Below are 17,679 nucleotides of genomic sequence, written 5' to 3' on the forward strand. Positions count from 1 at the left end.
AGAGCCTCCTTGCCCAGGTGAGAGTTGCCTGGACAAGACCAAAAGGAGTTGGCTGCTGTCAGAGCCTTTGCCCTGCTTCTCTGTGGCTGTGCTGTGGCTAGCGGGTGTGTGACTCTCTGGACAGCTGCGTGATTTGGAAATTCTAAAACACACGCAGCCCACTACACCCTCCCCTCCCCTGCAAACACACAACTTTTCTTTCCCTTAAATAAAAAAAGAGAGAGAGAGATTCATTCACTGAGCACATAATGGAGACCCTTTGTTCCCCTCCCCCCCCCAATCCTAAGAGTGTTCCCTCTTGGAGCTCCTCTCTGGAGCCAAATTCCAGAGCCTGGGTTGCTAAGGCCCCTGAGAGAAATCAGGTAGAGGCTGTTTGAGGAGTCCAGGGCACAACAGACAAACCGCTTCTGTCTCATCCTGCTGAGGATTCAGAGCCTTCCTCATCCTGCTGGCAGAGGACTGCAGGGCACAGCCCCCTCCCCAGAGCCCCCAGCCCCGCTGGAGCAAATGGCATCTCTCCTGCACCCCTCCCCCACCCCCGACTCAGGGCACGGCCACCTCCGGTCCTGGGGGACCCTCCTCTCCACAGAGCATCTCAGGCAGGCCTCTGCTACAGAAAGCTCCCTTTAGACTAATTTTTCAAACTAAATCTGAGACCAGTCTTAGCCAACCTGGCAGGCTTGCTCAGGCCCAAGTCCTCGAAAGGAATAGACAGGCTATTTTTAGTGGGGACACATAAATGGGGCTTTGTTTTCTCTCCACGGAGGCTGACATAACGGACGGGCAGGGGGAGGGCCGTGCCGAGACCCGGGTTCTCTCCCTCTCTCCTGCTTGAGGCACAGACAGACCCGGAGGGAAACCTGCTCCCGCCACCATCAGTGATTCCCCACTCAGGTTATTTTTAGCCCAGGACAGTTTGGCCTCTAGCAGGAAACCAGAGAGGAATGCCTGTGAGCGGTTTCTCATCCTGAAATAATGGGTTCCTGGTGTTCCCTCAGACTCTAAGACTTCCTTTTCTCCACTGGGGACTGAACCTCAGGCCTAGCCTTTGGGGAAAGTGTGAAGCAGTAAAAATCATCTTTTTCCTCAGAAGCTCTTCCACACCACAGCCTCCTTCCCCAGGGGGCCCAGACCTCCACTATCTGTGGTTTGGTCTGATCTTCAGAAAGCGACATCAAGACCCTTAATTTTTTTTTTTTTTTTACTCTTTTCCACCACCAAAAGGAACCTGGATGGAGTGCCTCGATAAGCTGGTTTGGTCCATACACCCTAGTCCACCACCTGACTTTCCATCCTTTATCCTGTTTGACATTCCTAACATTTTCGTGAACATGAGCTGGGCAGGTGACCTTTTCCAGGTGTTTTCAGAGGAGCAAGCCAAGCCTCCGTGCATTGAGGGCCATGCCCAAGGTCACGCTGCTGAGTCGCAGGGCTGGGAGTTTTTCATCATTCACAGCTTTCCTTTATTGTGCTTGTTGACTCGCAAATGCTTATTAAAGCCAGTGGGTCTCAGCTGGGGATGATCTTGCTCCTCGACCCCAAGGGGCACTGGGCAGAGTATGGAGGTGTTTTTGGTCATCCCAGCTCGGGGTCAGGATGCTGCTGGCATCTCATGGGCAGGATCAGGGAAGCTTCTAAATATCCAACAATGCACAGGACAGCCCCCCACCACAGAGAATCGTCCTCCTCAAATGTCAAGATGTTGAGGTTGAGAGACCCCAAGTCAAAGGAATGTTCTAAGCCAGATACTGAGTTTATTCAGTCCCACCCCGTCCCAGTGATCAGTCAAGGATACCACCATGTCTAGCACTAAGTAGAACACGACGTAAGGGTTGCAGTGTCGTAGCTACACACAGTGTGAGGGGAATTCCTAGCCCAGCCTGGAAGAGACAGGGAGGTCATCAGGGAAAACGTCCTGTAAGAGCTGCTGCTTGATTTCAAGGGTGGTACAGAAGCCCCACACCATGAGACATTTCACAGGCACCTGCTGTGCCTCATCCCACAGGCAGGACCTGGGGAGGGCGGGTGTGCAGGACAGAGAGGAGCCTTCTCACAGGACTGAAGTCCATCGTCTGCTTTTGCCCTGGGGAGACTCAGACTCCATCCCTCACCCTGTCTTTGTTTGACCTTCCCCCATTGACTGTTTCCTAGAATCGATAAGAAAATGTCTGATGCTCAGGGCAGCTACAAATTGGATGAAGCTCAGGCCGTCTTGAGAGAAACAAAAGCCATCAAAAAGGCCATCACTTGTGGAGAAAAAGAAAAGCAAGATCTCATTAAGGTACGAGAGTTCCAGGGATCAGCGGCGGGCTGGGGTGGGGGCGGGGGGGTCCCACGTCGATTTCTCCCGAGCGCCTCTCCTTGCCAGGACTCACGGTGTTTCTGCATGCTGCACAGTCGCTCGTTTTCTTGCCCTTCCAGTCTCATAGAGTAGGGAAAGGAGGTTCAGAAGCATTAGGTGACTTGTGTAAGGTCACAGAGCTGGCAGAGTTGCAACAGCAGCCGGCTGCTTCGGTCCAAAGGTCATGTCCTCGCCACTCACTCTGGCCACCTGGCTTCCTTCTCAAAGGACCAGATGGGGAGGTGGTTTCGACGTCGATAGCCCCAACATCAAAATGTAACATCTTCCTAAGTATTTCATCACCTGTTGTCTGTGCTGAGGACTGAACAAATGAGAGTCAGTGTGATTTCATATGCTGGGCACTTTGCACGCTTTGTGCCTCACTCGTCTCTTACACTAGCCCTAGTTCACCCCTTCTCACAGCTAACAACGAACGGGACAGCTCAGAGTCAGGGGTAGAGCCAGGATTTGAACCTGGACTCAGAAGCCTGTTCTTTTAATCCCTGGACACTCCACCTCCCCTCACAGGAGCCACCCTGACCTCTGAGATACTGGGTGTGTTTGTGTTCCCATTGGCAGATTAGGAGTCAGGCTCCTTTATCGTGAAGGAAGCTTTACATGAAGCTTTATCCTTTTCGTGAAGGGAGCTTTACGGTCTCTGACAGAGAATGATCTTGAAGCTCTTGCCCAGGGCAGCAGCCCAATGAAAACATCCAGGCCCTGGTTGACAGGGAGCCGTGTTCCTATTGTAATTAGCAATTAAGAGTGCTAAGTCTTCCGTCAGACAGACCAGGCCAAATCGTCCTCTGTCATTTGCCAGCCTTTCCGTGGAAAAACTCCCTTATCAAAAATGGGGCTACTCTTCAGTCATTTCTCACAAGACCGATGTCAGGATTCAGTAAGCTGGTGGTAAAGCTGACAGGTAGTAAGAATCAGCTGTACTACCTGTACCTTAGCCTGGTCACCTCTTTAAATCAGTTTGATAGTACCATGACCTCAGACCTGTGATTCTTCCTGTTTTTCAGAAGAGGAAACTGAGGCACAGAGTGCTTCATCAACTAGCTCAGGTCACCCAGCTGGGAGGTAGCAGTGCAGGGATTCCAGGTCAGGCCATGTGGCTCCAGAGCCAGGGTCCATACCGGTGTCTCCCAGGGAAAAGCCCCGGCATCGAGCAACTACCCCCTTGCTGCTAGCTCTTTACTTACCTTCCCGGAACGAGCGTGGCTTCCTACTGAATGACGCAAGGCGGGGAGGAGAGCACATGGAGGGGGACAGACCAGAGCTCCCTCCCGGGCAGTTGTGTTGCTAACCCTGCCCTCCCTCTTCAGAGCCTCGCCATGCTGAAGGATGGCTTCCGCACGGAGAGAGGGTCCCACTCTGACCTGTGGTCCAGCAGCAGCTCTCTGGAAAGTTCGGGTTTCCCGCTGCCGAAACAGTACCTGGATGTGAGCTCCCAGACGGACATCTCGGGAAGTGTGAGTAGGCTGTGCGTCCAGGAGGCGGCTGTAGAGGGCCACCACCTTGTTGTTTCTCACCTGAGGTGTGGACTGGTGTCTCTCTGTGGGCCTGGCTGTTAACTCAGCCTCCTGGAGCTCTCTTCTCTGCAGACCTCTTGGCCCCAGGATGACATGAGGTGACAGTGTGAGGAAAAACCAGTGCCGACTCCATGGTCCTGGTTGTTGCCTGTCCACGTGCTTGCATCTCCAGATGTTGCACAGAAAGCAGGTCTGAAGGACCAGGGTCTCTCTCGGGCTCCCTTTTTACAGATTTGTATCACCATTCTGTTTTTCTTTCACCAGCTATAAAGCAGGTGATATCTTCCCTCTGTTTGTCCCGAAACATTACATGCGGCTTTCAGACAGCTCTCTTCGAAAGCTCAGGCTGGTCACAGGAGTAAATAGTGTGAGTGCCTTCCGGATTTACTCCATGGAAGTTTTAGAGCAGGACTGACCCATGGCCATCTGGATCGTTAGGAGAACTGTTGTTTTCCTAGAGCAGGTGACATCGCACAGACCCACCTCCCAGCCTCGTGGCTAAATGCTGTTCTTCTCTGGTTACTTGTGCTGTGTCCCCATTTGGGAGGAGAAGCTCTGTCCATGTCTGCTTGGGTGAGCCCTGGAGCTTCCTGCCATTCTTGACAGAATGATGCGGCCAGTGGGCTCTGCCCTCCCTCTCCATGCTGCCCAGGTCTTCAGCTCCAAGCCACTGTAGGCCTCCCTGCCAGTTCCAGGACCTTCTTCTCAGTCACTGAGTGTTTCAGTCCTGCCTGCAGCCTCCCTGAGTTTTCAGCTGGGCCCCTCCCCATCTCGCCCAGGATATCTTTCTTGTATATTGGTTGCCCCTGTTTCCTTCTGACCAGCTGTCCTCCATGCTGCTGGGGCTTGAATGGGCTCCAAGCCATTCGGGGCTGCAAGATGATATTCTAGGCGCTCGGCTTCTCTACTGGAAGTGATGGATGTCTGAATTTGGGGGTCTTCCCACAGCCTGTAGGAAGGAAAGTGTCTGCCTGACTAGCTTCCCTGCTATCACACAGCCAACTCAGTAATTGGGGGCTATTCTTAGTTACTTCCCACGCAAGCTGTCAAGTCTCTCATGAGCTCTTGAAATCCAACTCCGCACCGGCCACAATGGCCCTATAATTCCCGACTTTGTTCTTTCCCCCAGTTTGCCACGAGCAGCAACAATCAGTTGGCAGAGAAGGTCAGATTGCGCCTTCGATACGAAGAGGCTAAGAGAAGGTAATTAGGGGCTGGGGACGGGATGGCTCCAGTGATGACAACCACCATTGCATAGTGTCTGCTCCTTGCCTGACTCTTCACACACCTCCTCCTCTTTAATCCTCCACGATCAGGATGATAAGGATTACGATCTTTATATTTTAACCCTCTCTGAAGCTCAGAGAAGAAATGACCGAGCCAGAGACACTTAACTAGGTAAAAAGTGGCACTGTACTTTGAACCCAGATCTGTGAAACCTCAGAGCCTTGTTCTCTTTCCACTTACTCGGCTCGGTTTCTGTAATCAGGGTTTTCCAGTGATCCTGAGTAGCCTGGTTTGAAGGAGCACAGTGGAGGTTTTAGGGATCCTAAAACAGACCCTGGATCCTGAGCACTATAGTGTCTCCTGCCCAACGAGGAGCCAGCAGTGCTCACAGACCGTGTAGACCCCAGTTGGGATCCACCGCCACAAATAAAATTAAGACCGTAAGCAAAGGTGTTATTTTTGGAGCATCCGTTAGGCACCCCAGGTGTTATAGTAAAGCATCTTTATGTGTATCATCTCACTGAATTTTAAGAACAACCTTATAGCGTGGTTTGTATTATCTCCATGGTAGAGAAGAGAAAGGTAAGGTCTAAGATGTTGTAGGACTTCTCAAGATGATGGAGTCAGATTCTGAACTCTGAAGAATCTGGCTCCCAGTCTGCAATCTTCTTAAGCACAGAGCCAACCTTCCTGGGAAGGAACCCACAGAGTGTGGGGGTGATTGAAGCCAGGCACATCACATCCACATGCTACATGGCCCACGGACATTTGACACCAGGCCACACAGAGTATGGGAGCACCCATCTCTGCCCCTCTGCCAACTCTGTGTGAGCAGCAGAACCCTTCGCAGCAGTGACAGAAATCCTACAGAAACTAGAAGAAGCGGAAAAGGGAATTTGTTGGCTTATTGAATTCCAAAGTTGTAGGATAAACCACCTTCAGGCACAGCTGGATCTAGGGATTCAAATCATGTTATGTAGACTTAGTTTCTCCCCTGTCCACCCTGCTTGCCTTTGTGTTGACAGACTTCCCTAACAAAATGTAAAGGTGACCCCCAGTAATTCTAGAGTTATATACTATCAGGGTAGCAACCTCAGAGATTCGTTGGGTTTTTAGTTTGAGGCTCCCTGGCTTTTCCTGGTGAACCAATCATTGTTGCAGAGTTGGAGGAATTAGAATTCTCTGAAGGTCCAGGCATGGGTCATGTGCTTAACTCTGGGAAGGGGATTGAGATCAGCTTTGTGGGAACCAAATGGCTTAAGTATGGGAGGAGTGACTTCCCAAAGAAAATGTGGAGTATTGTTAACAGAGGAGGAGAAATTGGATCCTAATCAGGTAGAGAAAACACACTGTGCATTATTTCAGCTCCCCCTAGAGGCCCAGCAAAACAGTAAGACTTCTGCATTTGGACAGCCCCTTGTCCCCTCTGAAGGGGACCACTCTGAACCCTGGATCCATTCTAGCCTACAGTAATGCCTATCTTAAAGGATCAGTTCTGGAGAGACCCAAGCACTGCAGTCTTCCCTCTGGGGTTGAACCATTAAACTTCTAATCGCAGAGCTTCCTGGCTCATGTGCCATTACCCAGTTTCAAACCCCCTTTTCACCCAGAGGTAGTTTAAGTGTCAAGGACAGAGCGGCCCACTGGTTGGAAAGCAGAGGCTGCAGGGCTTGAAGAAGGGATGGCAGGTGGCTGTAATGAAAAGTCTGCACACTAAGTTTTGTCATGTGTGCATTTCTGCAGAGCGAGTCTAGTGCTTTTCATCAGATCCACAAAAAGGTGGGTGGCCCAAAGGTTAAGGAGCACAAGGGAAAGCTCCACTAGAAAGTACATGTAAGCATGAAGCATCCATCACCCCTTCAGCATACCATCCCTAGTGGAGCCCCTGCCAGACCTGCCCAGACCACTCCATCCTCAGAGAGGCAAAAGCTACAAAGTTGTCCCAGATTACTCTCTTTGTGAATGTGGCATATAAATTAATCAGTTCCAAGAATTCCTCTGAGGCACTTGGCTGGGAATGAGCAAACCCAGATGTGTGTGTCTGCCTGGAATTTTCACGACACGGTGTGGAGATTTTGTCCCCAGCAACGTTTCTATAAATGAAAGGTTGGGCCGCACATCTGCAGGTAAGATCGAACTGAGAGTCCAGAGGCCTGGGCACACATCAAGTCCCAGCCGTGTTTATGCCATGCAGGCTTCAGTGAGCCAGGTCCCCTATGGCCCTCTGTCCCACAGCCTCACTGCCATGTCTTATCCACACTGTAGGGGTTGGGTGGGGCAACAGTGTGATGCCGAAAGCCTTTGCGAAGGCTGAATCCAAAAGGATTAGGTCAGGATCTCTTTGAGATCTTTGTAGCACTCCTCTTAGTTACATTGTGAATCTCATTTTGGTCCAAAGATAACTTTATTTCTGTCCAGCACTTGGCAACATATAAAGAGCTCTGGGTGGTGAGTTTTCATTCGGTTCTCATAACCCACCTTGTGGGTTCCATTACTGACCCCACCTTACAGTGGGGTCAGTACTGACAGTACTGACCTCACCTGCAGTGAGGAGACTGCATCTCAAAGAGGTTCATAAGTGCCTGCGGTATACCAGGCCGTGTGCTGGAAACTCACATTACCAATGATCTAAGACTCTCCGGCTCAAGGCCTCTGACCCCAGTCTCTGGACTGGGAACGCCCAGTGAGCAACTGCAGAGTGCACTGTCATAGCAGTGGGCTCCCCGCGGCCGGTGGCTGAGCACCTGTCCTGTGCCAGCTCCTCTGGATACGTTAGTGGCTCATTTTCAGAGCAAGGCTCAGGGAGTTCGCCCAACATTATACACCTAGTAAGTTGTCAAACCAGGTAATAAAACGGCGGCAGCAGATGCATTCATTTGAGTGCTCACTCCGTGCCAAACACTGGGCTTTGCAAGTTCCTAGTATATGTCTAAAGCCTCCCACCACAGCCATATGACAAAGGAGTTTTCATTATTTCCCTCAGAGACACGAAGCGACTTGCCCAAGGTCCCATAGCTGGCGGTAGGAGCCTATCGCCTGGTGATGAATCCAGCTCTCTGCTCTCTGTTCTACCAGGCTCGTGTCCCTCAGGGCAAGGACATTGCCTTATTGACATCTCCCCACCCCTGCAGAGCCTACTCATTTTTGGCACAGGGGAGGCACCACATGTGTTTGCTAGATAAAAATAGGTTCCTTGAGAGGACACGCTGGTCCAGTGAAGACAGTCACCACCAGAGATGGCTCGGAGGCTGTCACGGCTCCGTGTACATAACCTTGGAAACACAGCCTGTGACCCTGCTCCCGCAGTGCCCCGGGGCACACCTGTCACGCTCGCCTCTCCGCCCACAGGATCGCCAACCTGAAGATCCAACTGGCCAAGCTTGATAGCGAGGCCTGGCCAGGAGTGCTGGACTCGGAAAGGGACCGGCTGATCCTCATCAACGAGAAGGAGGAGCTGCTGAAGGAGATGCGCTTCGTCAGCCCACGAAAGTGGACCCAGGGGGAGGTAGAGCAACTGGAGATGGCCCGGAAGCGGCTGGAGAAGGATCTTCAGGCAGCTCGGGACACGCAGAGCAAGGCCCTGACGGAGAGGTACCGCTGGGCTGGGGCCAGGAGCGGGCTTGGGACCCTGCCCTCGCTGCCAGTCTGTCCTCCAGCCCAGGCAGGGGGAGGGGCGAGGGAGGCCACCTGGGACACTAGGGCTCTGGCCTAGGAACGCCCAGTGTAGAGATCCCACAGCTCTCTGAAGTAGCCAGTTGGGGAAAATGATTCACTGTCTAGAAGGCCAGCTCCCTGGGAGTTCGCACAGGGAATCCCAGTACCGAAATGTCTGCTCAGGTACGGGTTTTCAGAAGTTATGTTATGACTAAGGTCAGCCGCATAACCCTATGTAAGGGAGACCAGTCACTAGGCAACTTTGTGACGTGTGACTCTGTGATGCAGAAGTTTCACAAAATCGTGCGTACTCTTTCTCTGTGTTGTAGCCTCTGAGACTGTCTCTCTTACATTGCGTTTCTTCTCGTGACGGTCACGACCCACCAAGCTGATGTCACCTCAGGCTGAGGGGTTGCACTTTGCACTTTGCAAAACACTAGTTTAGATGGGGATGCAAAGTGAGATGTTTCTAGGGGCCAGGCAGGCAGTATCAATGCTGGAGGCCTTCCTGGAGGCAGACTGGGTCAGGCTGGCGTGCGTAGACCCCACTTGCCTCAAGTGGGTGCTGACTCCCACCTCTAGCAGGTGGGAATTCGCGCCTTGGGTGGCCAGAGGTCCCCATATTTCAAGAAAAGAGTTGTTTGCATTTTTAACTTTTAACCCCTGGCAACTAGTCCAGTAACTTTTAAAAATATTGTGAAGGCCAAATCATCTTCATCTTTGGGTGTGTTTTAGCTCAAAAGCCACTGATCTGTGTTCTCTGGATAACAGACTTTATTTCCTTCAGAGTCCCCCCAGGCTCCACACCCACAATGCACAGAGCACAGCCCTGTGTGGAGAGTAGGCCCTGCAGTCCTTAGGTCTTATTCATTCATTCATTCTGTCCATTGGCCCATCCTTGGTTCATTTATTTGCAAAACATTATGATGCGTGTATTCTCCGTGTAAGGCAGTTTGGAGAATTCAGAAACTATTAAGTGGCAGTCCCTGTCCCAGTGCCTTTAAAATCTATCCTGGTTATTTTCACGTGTTTTGGCAGCAGACTTTGAGCAAAGTCCCTGCCCTTTAGGAGCTTCGAAGTGAAGGAGGCGATTTTCAAATGTGTGTGTGTGTGTGTGTGTGTCTAGGGACAGGGATGAGCAAGGGAGTTGAGAGGCAGAAGCCCGGTTGATAAAGCAGGTGAGGCGGCCTGCACCCCCGTGGAAGCAGGCCAGGCGCCTTAGGTGCCGGGGGGCACGTTCTCTGTGTCCCCTCGTGACGGGCCCTGAGATACCTTCAGGGAGGCTTCTGAGCTCAACAGCCCCTGACTCGATCCTACCCTAGCCCTGCATGAGCCCCAGCTGCACCTCGCAGGGGGCCAGATGGATCGAGGTGAGCGGCCTCTGCGCGGCCTCGTAGAAGTGGGCACGTCAGAGCGCAGTGCTGATGGCTGCGACAGAAGAGAGAGGAGACGCCGGCCCGGCCGTCGTTTGTCCACGCCTACAGTCGTTCGCTCTGCTCCCGTGTTTGTCTGCGTTCATGCCCCGGACTCTGGGGTTCTCTCTCTAGGTCTCTTTCTCTCCCATTGTTTTTCCTGTTCCTCTCTCCTGTCTTTCTCTCTCTTTCTCTCTCTCTCTCTCTCTCTCTCAGGCTGGGAGAGTCAGACTCCTCACCCTCACACATCAGCTGCTCCACTCCAGGGGCCTTTGAGGACAGGAATAGACTCATCCAGGAAGCACCCCACAGGCCTGCCAGACCTCAGTCACAGACACCTCAGCACCCCACGTCCTACCTCCCTGCTTCCACGCTGCCTTTCCGTGAGCCCCCCAGCACCACTTCTGAGAGCTGCTCTGCATCACACACAGGGGGCTGGGTAGAGCACGGACACCCTTGGCCTGTCCCCAGGGACCAGTTCCCCAGTCTGAAATGCAGCCCAAGCCCTTGATTGTGAGCCAGGACCCCAGGTATGGAGCTACAGCTTGTGGGGGTTCCACCTCCACCTTCTGGATCCTCTTCCTACTTCCATGCTGGGTGCATTCGTGGCTTCCCAGCATGTGCTAGGCATCACACGCAAGTGCCATACGGCCCACCAAGCCTAGCGCCCCCGGAGGAGGGCCCAGCACCTGTGTATTGCTCCAGGTGGCTACTCCCCCACATTCAGGAAGTTGAGGGCCCCCGATTCCCGGTCCCCTTAGCATCCTGGCGGGGCTCCAATGGAACCTGTATTGTCTCCCAGAACACATCTCCGTGACATTTCTCCCAAAGAACACGAAAAGGAAGGTGGAAATGGTGAGCCCCAGCTGTTTATTGGCCCTGCAACCCCACAGCCTTTCAGGCCTCTGCTCTGAAGGAGAGTCAGGAGACTCCACAGCCCTCTTCGTTCTGTTGGGTCAAGGGTTTTGTGCACAGTGGGCTCCATCTGCTGGCCCGCTGCCTGCCCCGCCAGCCCCAGGCGGGACTCTGGAAGAACAGCACCAGGGATCGAAGCGGCCGAGACCCAGGCCAAGTCCCTCACCACCTTGCTGAGTTGTGCAGAGCAAGTTCTGGTCTTCATTGCAGAGCCTGTGTTGTAGGTCTCGGTGTGTTGGTGGAGGTTCCAGTGTGGTTAGGTTTTTCCATGAGAAGGAACTCTTTCTCCCAGGCCCTAGCCTGGACTGGGTCAGTCAGTCCTTCTAGCAAGGGGCTTAAGGGGATATGAGCCCCACAGTGGAACATGTCTGTCTGTGGGACATAGAGCAGACAGATCTTTCAGCAGAGAGAAGGAATTTCGCCTCCCTCCCCTGGGAGAAAGTGGTCCTTGCAGCAAATACTGTGGGAGCTTGGGAAGAGACTGGAAGAGCAGGACACACTGGTGCAGCAGCTCCGTGTGCCCAAAACCACCTGCGAGCCCTCAGAGATACAGATGCATGGGCCCTGCCCCAGACCTTCTGATTCAGTTGATCAAAGTAGGACCCAAGAAGGAGCATTTAATTAGAACACCTCCCTTTCCGCTCTAGGAGGTTGGCGGACCACACACTGAGAACCCTAAATAGTGGCTCCTTGAGGGCAGCCCATGCCCTGAGTTTGTGAGGGCACAACCTTTCCTGATGGAGCCCCTCCTCAGTCAGATGCTGGGACCTTGGGCGGGGCTCACTCCAGTGGTTGGAGGGGGCCGTTCCAGGGGCCAGCACCCTCCCTAGAGCCCACCCAAGCTGCCCTCCATGTGGGATTTCAGGTTCTTCTAAAAGCAAGGATTTTGCTTCCAGGGAGGTCTTTCGTACCTGCTTTCAGCCATTCCTCCGTGCAGATCTTTGCTCCCATGTTCCATCCAGGACACTGCACCACACTCACCTGCCCCTTCTCTGGACTCTCTGGGCCCACTCTCTTGGGCTCCTTTGCCTGCTATTGCCAATCTGTTCAACCATGTGGTGCTGTAGATACTCAGAGCTTAGTGCTGGCCCCTTCCTTTTCCCCCATTATATTTTACCCGATGGCGGTGCATTCGTTTGTCAGGGCTGTCAAACCAGAGTGCCATAAAACCAGGGACTTCAATAGAAGAAATGTATTCTCTCACAGTTCCAGAGCCTGAAGTCCAAGACCGAAGTGCTGCCAGAATTGTTTCTCTGGAAGTTTCTCTCCTTAGCTTGATGATGGTCATCCACACACGAACGTCTGCTATGTCTTCGCTTGGTCTGCTCTGTATGCAGAGTCTGTGTCCTAATCTCCTTTTATAAGAACTTGGGTCGTGTTGGATTAGGACCCATCAATATGACCTCATTTTAACCTTAAGTCCTTGAAATTCTTTTCTCCAAATATAATCCCATTTTGAGGGAGTGGGTCATTAAGACCTGAGGATATGAATTCTGGGGCAGGGGGACATAGTCTAATCCATAGCAGACAGTCCTTTCTTCTGCGTGGTGACCCATGTGTTGGGGCCTCCCCACCTTCACAACAGCCCAGCTGTTTGGCGTTTGTGCCCACACATCCATAAGAGAACTCTTCTCTTCCCCTGGGCTGCCCCGTGCCTCACCTTCCCATCTCCGCAGGAGCCATCTCAGATCTGTTCAGTTGCTAGTGGCAGGTACCTCACAGTCTTCCTCTTAACTCCCTCAGCCTTTCCCCTCATCCAGCCCGTGACCTTTCTCTGTCCACTCCAGTGTCACCCTGACCCACGCCTTCTCAATCACACCATCGTAGCCACCCCAACGTCTTGTCCCTGCCTCCCATCCACAGCCTCCTACCCCTTTTCCTCACGGCAGCCATGGTGACCTTAACATGAAAGAGTGCCCTGCTGTGATTCCCTGCTTGGAATGTTCTTTCCCCTGAACTCTTCCTGACCACCTCCTGTCCATCCTTCCTATCAGCTTAAATGTCTCTACTAGTCAGCAGGTCAACTGCTGCAAGAAACAACCCCCAAATCTCCATGGTTTAATGCAGCAGAAGCTTGGGTCTTGCCTGCATAGCGTCCAGTCAAATATGCGTGGCTGACAGGCAGGCTTCCATGTGTTTGGTCTTTCAGGACCGTCAGGACCCAAGCTCGTCCCACCTCCCTTCTTAGAGCCCTCCGGGCGGCTGGGGGGAAGATCCACCAACTTTACCACGTCAGCCTGATGCGCCTTCCTCACTCACATCCTGTTGTCTGAAACCCTGTCCCACGTTCCACCCACCCAGCTGCCCGGGAAGCTGTGAAGGCGTCTGGCTGTGGGCCCAGGGAGCGGAGGAGAGCATAGATCTACCAACAGGCCCAGCCACACAGTCATCTGCTCAAAAAGGCCCACCTGCCAGTCTCAATTGGGTCTCTCCTGCGTTCTTTTCTGCCATTCTATACTTTTTCCTCATAAACCTTGACACACAGCATGCTAACCTCTAGTATCTACTAGAGATCTGAGTATTCTCTTAATATTTGTCCCCCACCCCTCAGCAGAATGTAAGCTCCATAAGAGTAGAAACTAGTTCCGTGTCGCTCACATCTTTATCCCTAGTGCCAACAACATCTTTATCCCTAGTGCCAACGACAGTTTCTGGTATGAGGCAGGTACTCAGCAGATACTGGCGGGTGGCTAGGGGCCAATGGATGGGAAGGAAGGGGGAGAAAGAGAGGGAGGGATGATTGGGTAGAATTCTAATTCTGCTACTAATTCTCTAGATTGAAGTAAATTATTGAACTCTAAGAGCCTCAGTTTCCTCATATGTGAAGTGCTAAAGCCATTTTTGCTGTGCAGGATTATTGTGCAGATGGATTAAGGCTGCGTTAGACGTTTCCTAGCACAGCCCCTGGCATGTAGTAGGTGATGAGTATAGCCATGACTAGAGGGTCGTATGCAGAGGCCCTGTCTCCAAAAACGTGGTAAAATGCTTCCGGAAGATTCTTGTGTAAATAAATGACTGTGGGTCTGTGTACATCTCCGCAAGTACCTGCCTACGATTCCTCGTTCAGGCAGACAGAGGCTGGATCTCCTGGGGCTCCCCACTCATGCCCTCTATCCCTTCAGGTTAAAATTGAACAGTAAGAGGAACCAGCTGGTGAGAGAGCTGGAGGAAGCCACCCGACAAGTCGCAGCGCTGCACTCCCAGCTGAAAAGGTGAGTGGCAGGCGTGAGTGTGGCCGCACAGCTGGGCTCTGCCCTTCCAGTGTGCTCCACGGCTTGAGTGTGGGCATTTCAAAGCACCGCAGGCCGCTGGTCAGGCTGGTGGGCTTGGGTTGGGCCCGGCGTGGCCAGGGGCTGGGTCCTCCAGCTCTCTGGACTGTGGCGCCCTCAGTCCTTCTGCCAGCACCAAGGAGCAGGCCCTCATTGTGTGTCTCACTGATGTCTCAAATACCTGCCCACCCGCTTTCCCGACACACGGAACACGGGCCTCAGACCTGGGCCTTGGTGGGCAGCAGCGCATCGCTGGGATTTAATAACATTTTGTTCCGTCAGAGATGTGTAATGCTTGCTTTCTATTTGCAGTAAGTGATGCTGCTTTTCCAATCACACTTAGGATAGAAAGTTTTTTTTTTAAGATAAACATATTGATGAGTAATGACCGAGTTTATCTGAGGAAAACTATCAAGAAATAGGGATGGATTCATACAGGGAAAAGTGTGAAAATGGACTAGGGCCAGTGGAGGTTTGGGAGACAAGAAAAGGTAGACCTCTAAGGCAGCTGACTTGGGTCTGAATCCCGGCTCTGGCACTTTCTGATTATGTGGGTTTCTGAGGGTGTCCTCTTTGGTGAAATGGGGGTGCAGGGTCTCCCCTGAGACTGTCAAGAGGGTCTAACAAAAATGGTGATGTAAGTGGCCATAGTGCTCTTCCGAGCCAGGAAGGAGGTTCCAGATGGCCCACTCGGTTCTGCGTTACTCACCTTCTCTTTTCTCCCTGCCCCCAGCCTCTCAAGCAGCATGCAGTCCCTGTCCTCAGGCAGCAGCCCTGGGTCCCTCACATCCAGCCGGGGCTCCCTGGCCGCCTCCAGCCTGGACTCCTCCACCTCAGCCAGCTTCACTGACCTCTACTATGACCCCTTCGAGCCACTGGACTCAGAGCTGCAGAGCAAGGTGGAGTTTCTGATCCTGGAGGGGGCCACGGGCTTCCGGCCCTCAGGCTGCATCACCACCATCCATGAGGACGAGGTGGCCAAGACCCAGAAGGCAGAGGGGGGCAGCCGCCTGCAGGCCCTGCGCTCCCTGTCTGGCACCCCGAAGTCCATGACCTCCCTGTCCCCCCGCTCCTCCCTCTCCTCTCCGTCCCCGCCCTGCTCCCCTCTCATTGCTGACCCCCTCCTGACTGGAGACGCTTTCCTGAGCCCTCTGGAGTTTGAAGACCCAGAGCTGAGTACCACTCTCTGTGAACTGAGCCTCGGCAGCAGCACCCGGGAGAGGTACCAGCTGGACGAACCAGGAACGGAAGGCAAACCACTGGGCCAAGGTAGAGAGAGCATCATATCCAGAAGGGGGACCACAGGGAGGGAGGAGGGTAGGACCTGCATTCAGGCCTGAGCACAGATCCCAGTGATAATTGTGGTCATTCACTGACTGCTTTCTGTGTGCCCAGCCTTCACATCTCTATCAATTGATTTAGTCATTCAGTAGGCACTTTTTAGGAGCTTACTGTGTTCTGGGTCCTGGGCTAAGGGGGTTTTCCGTGGTGGACTCCTTCTCTCAACAGATATTAAGTATCTGTTAAAACTAAATGCCAGGTCTTGTGCTCATGGTTGTACACAGGTTCCTTCATTCGTTCAACAGATAGGCCATGTGCCAGGCACAGGATTAGTCACAAGAATACAGCGTTAAGGGCAGGCAAGCTCAAGGTCCCTGTCCCCAGGAAGTTCATGTGAAATGAAGGCACAGAAAGTCAGATTGGTCTGTCAGACCAATGAAAGCCCTAGAAGGAAAATAAATGGGATGCGGTGGGGCCATTCCGGTTGGGGGGGGGTCTGCACATTCAGACTGGGCGACAATAAAGGACGGGGACATTTGAGTTGAAGAGTGAGAAGGAGCCAGCCTTGGGAAAAGCAGGAGCAAAACCTCTGAGGCCAGCGTTTAGAGGTCGCCAGCAAACCAGAGAATCAGGCAGAGTCTGGGTCATTTGAGGCCCAGCGGGCCATGCTAGGGAGTTAGGATTTTATCCTAATAGCGGCAGGGACCTATATGATCGCTTGAATTGGGGAATGATATGATCTGGCTCCCATTCTGCATGGGGTCGGAAAGAACATTTTGCCATGAATTGAGATTCAAGTTGGAATCTTCAAGACAGAAATGCTGACAATATAGCTAAGATTTGTCAGGAGAGAAATTCTTCATTTTTTTTTTTTTTTTTTTTTTGCAGCAACTACATATTAAATTATAATAGTTAGCATTTATTGGGGTATATTATGTGATGGGCAATGTGCTTTATACGGTGAAATAGGTTATTTCTATCATGCCCATTTCACAGATGAGGAAGCGGGTTCAGAAAGGTGGTATCCCCTAGCCAACAGGTGGGGAAAGAAGGGATTGAAACTTGGGTTTTCCTGCCCGAGCACCCAACCTCTTGATCATGGCACTCCTCTCTTGATGTGAGGCGGCTCTGTATGTTTGCTCCTGAGACACTCTGGTGCTTACTGGCCCCACCATGCCCATCTGGTGTGAAGGTCAAAACTGAGCCCAGTGCAGGTATAAATGCAGGTATACAGCATACGGTCACTGTTATGTATTTATTCACTTAAGCCTCATAATAACTCTGTGAGACGGGTGCAATTTTTATCCTCATTTACAAAGGAAGTGGGGCCCAGTAAGGTCAGTGTCATGGCTAGGAAGTGATGGAATTGGACTGGCACCAGGACCACCTGCCCAGATCCACACTAAGACGTGCGGGCTTTGTATGCGCAGGGCTCCTCCTCCTGGCTCCTCATGAGGCCAGGTGGGAGACGCTAGACCCATCTCAGCCTTAAGACGCCAGGACTAGGCAGGATGACTGCTGCGATGCCCAGAATTACCCATCCGAGTGCAAGGGCCAGTGGGAGCAAGGTGGGGGGAAGATGAGATTTCCTGGTTAATTAAAGGCTCCGCTGGGTGAGTGCCAGCCATTTCCTTAGAAGAGGAGCCGAGATATCCCCGGGGCTCCCTCATCAGGAAGGGAGTCTTGCTGAGTGCTCTCAAACAAAAATAAAAATAGGCTTCCTGCGACAGCAGGTGGCCAACTTCAGAAAACTGCCCCCTGGAGAGGAGCGGGTGCGGGTGGAACCTCTAAGGAGGCTCCCGAAGCTCCTGACAGTCTGTCAGAGGCGGGCGACATGCCAAGTAAGGGGCCCAGCAAGGTGCCGGAGCGACCCCCCTTCTCCCTGAGTGTCCTTGGGACTTGTGGGCCCAGGACCGCACATGTCTCAGGACGGGGTTTTCCTTCGCGCCATCTCCAAACGCCATCCCCGCGGTGAGCGATGCCAGGCTGAGCTCTGACACTAAGCAGGTTATGCGATTAGTGCCGCTGTTCAGTCAGCAGACAAA

The 17,679-nt window shown here is 52.6% G+C and overlaps 1 protein-coding gene across 3 annotated transcripts in view; it reads left to right on the top strand.

The window, feature by feature from the left end:
* Window positions 1–17,679, top strand: part of WWC1 (WW and C2 domain containing 1) — a 151,604-nt gene that overhangs the window by 98,026 nt on the left and 35,899 nt on the right. For all 3 annotated transcript variants that reach the window (XM_059417319.1, XM_059417320.1, XM_059417321.1), the window contains 6 exons: window positions 2,152–2,281; window positions 3,670–3,816; window positions 5,006–5,079; window positions 8,452–8,694; window positions 14,207–14,296; window positions 15,087–15,622. In XM_059417319.1, coding sequence (XP_059273302.1) covers window positions 2,152–2,281; window positions 3,670–3,816; window positions 5,006–5,079; window positions 8,452–8,694; window positions 14,207–14,296; window positions 15,087–15,622 — 1,220 coding nt within the window. The remainder of the gene's footprint in view (window positions 1–2,151; window positions 2,282–3,669; window positions 3,817–5,005; window positions 5,080–8,451; window positions 8,695–14,206; window positions 14,297–15,086; window positions 15,623–17,679) is intronic.

The sequence above is a fragment of the Mustela nigripes genome, chromosome 12, assembly GCF_022355385.1.
Source record: "Mustela nigripes isolate SB6536 chromosome 12, MUSNIG.SB6536, whole genome shotgun sequence".
NCBI lineage: Eukaryota > Metazoa > Chordata > Mammalia > Carnivora > Mustelidae > Mustela > Mustela nigripes.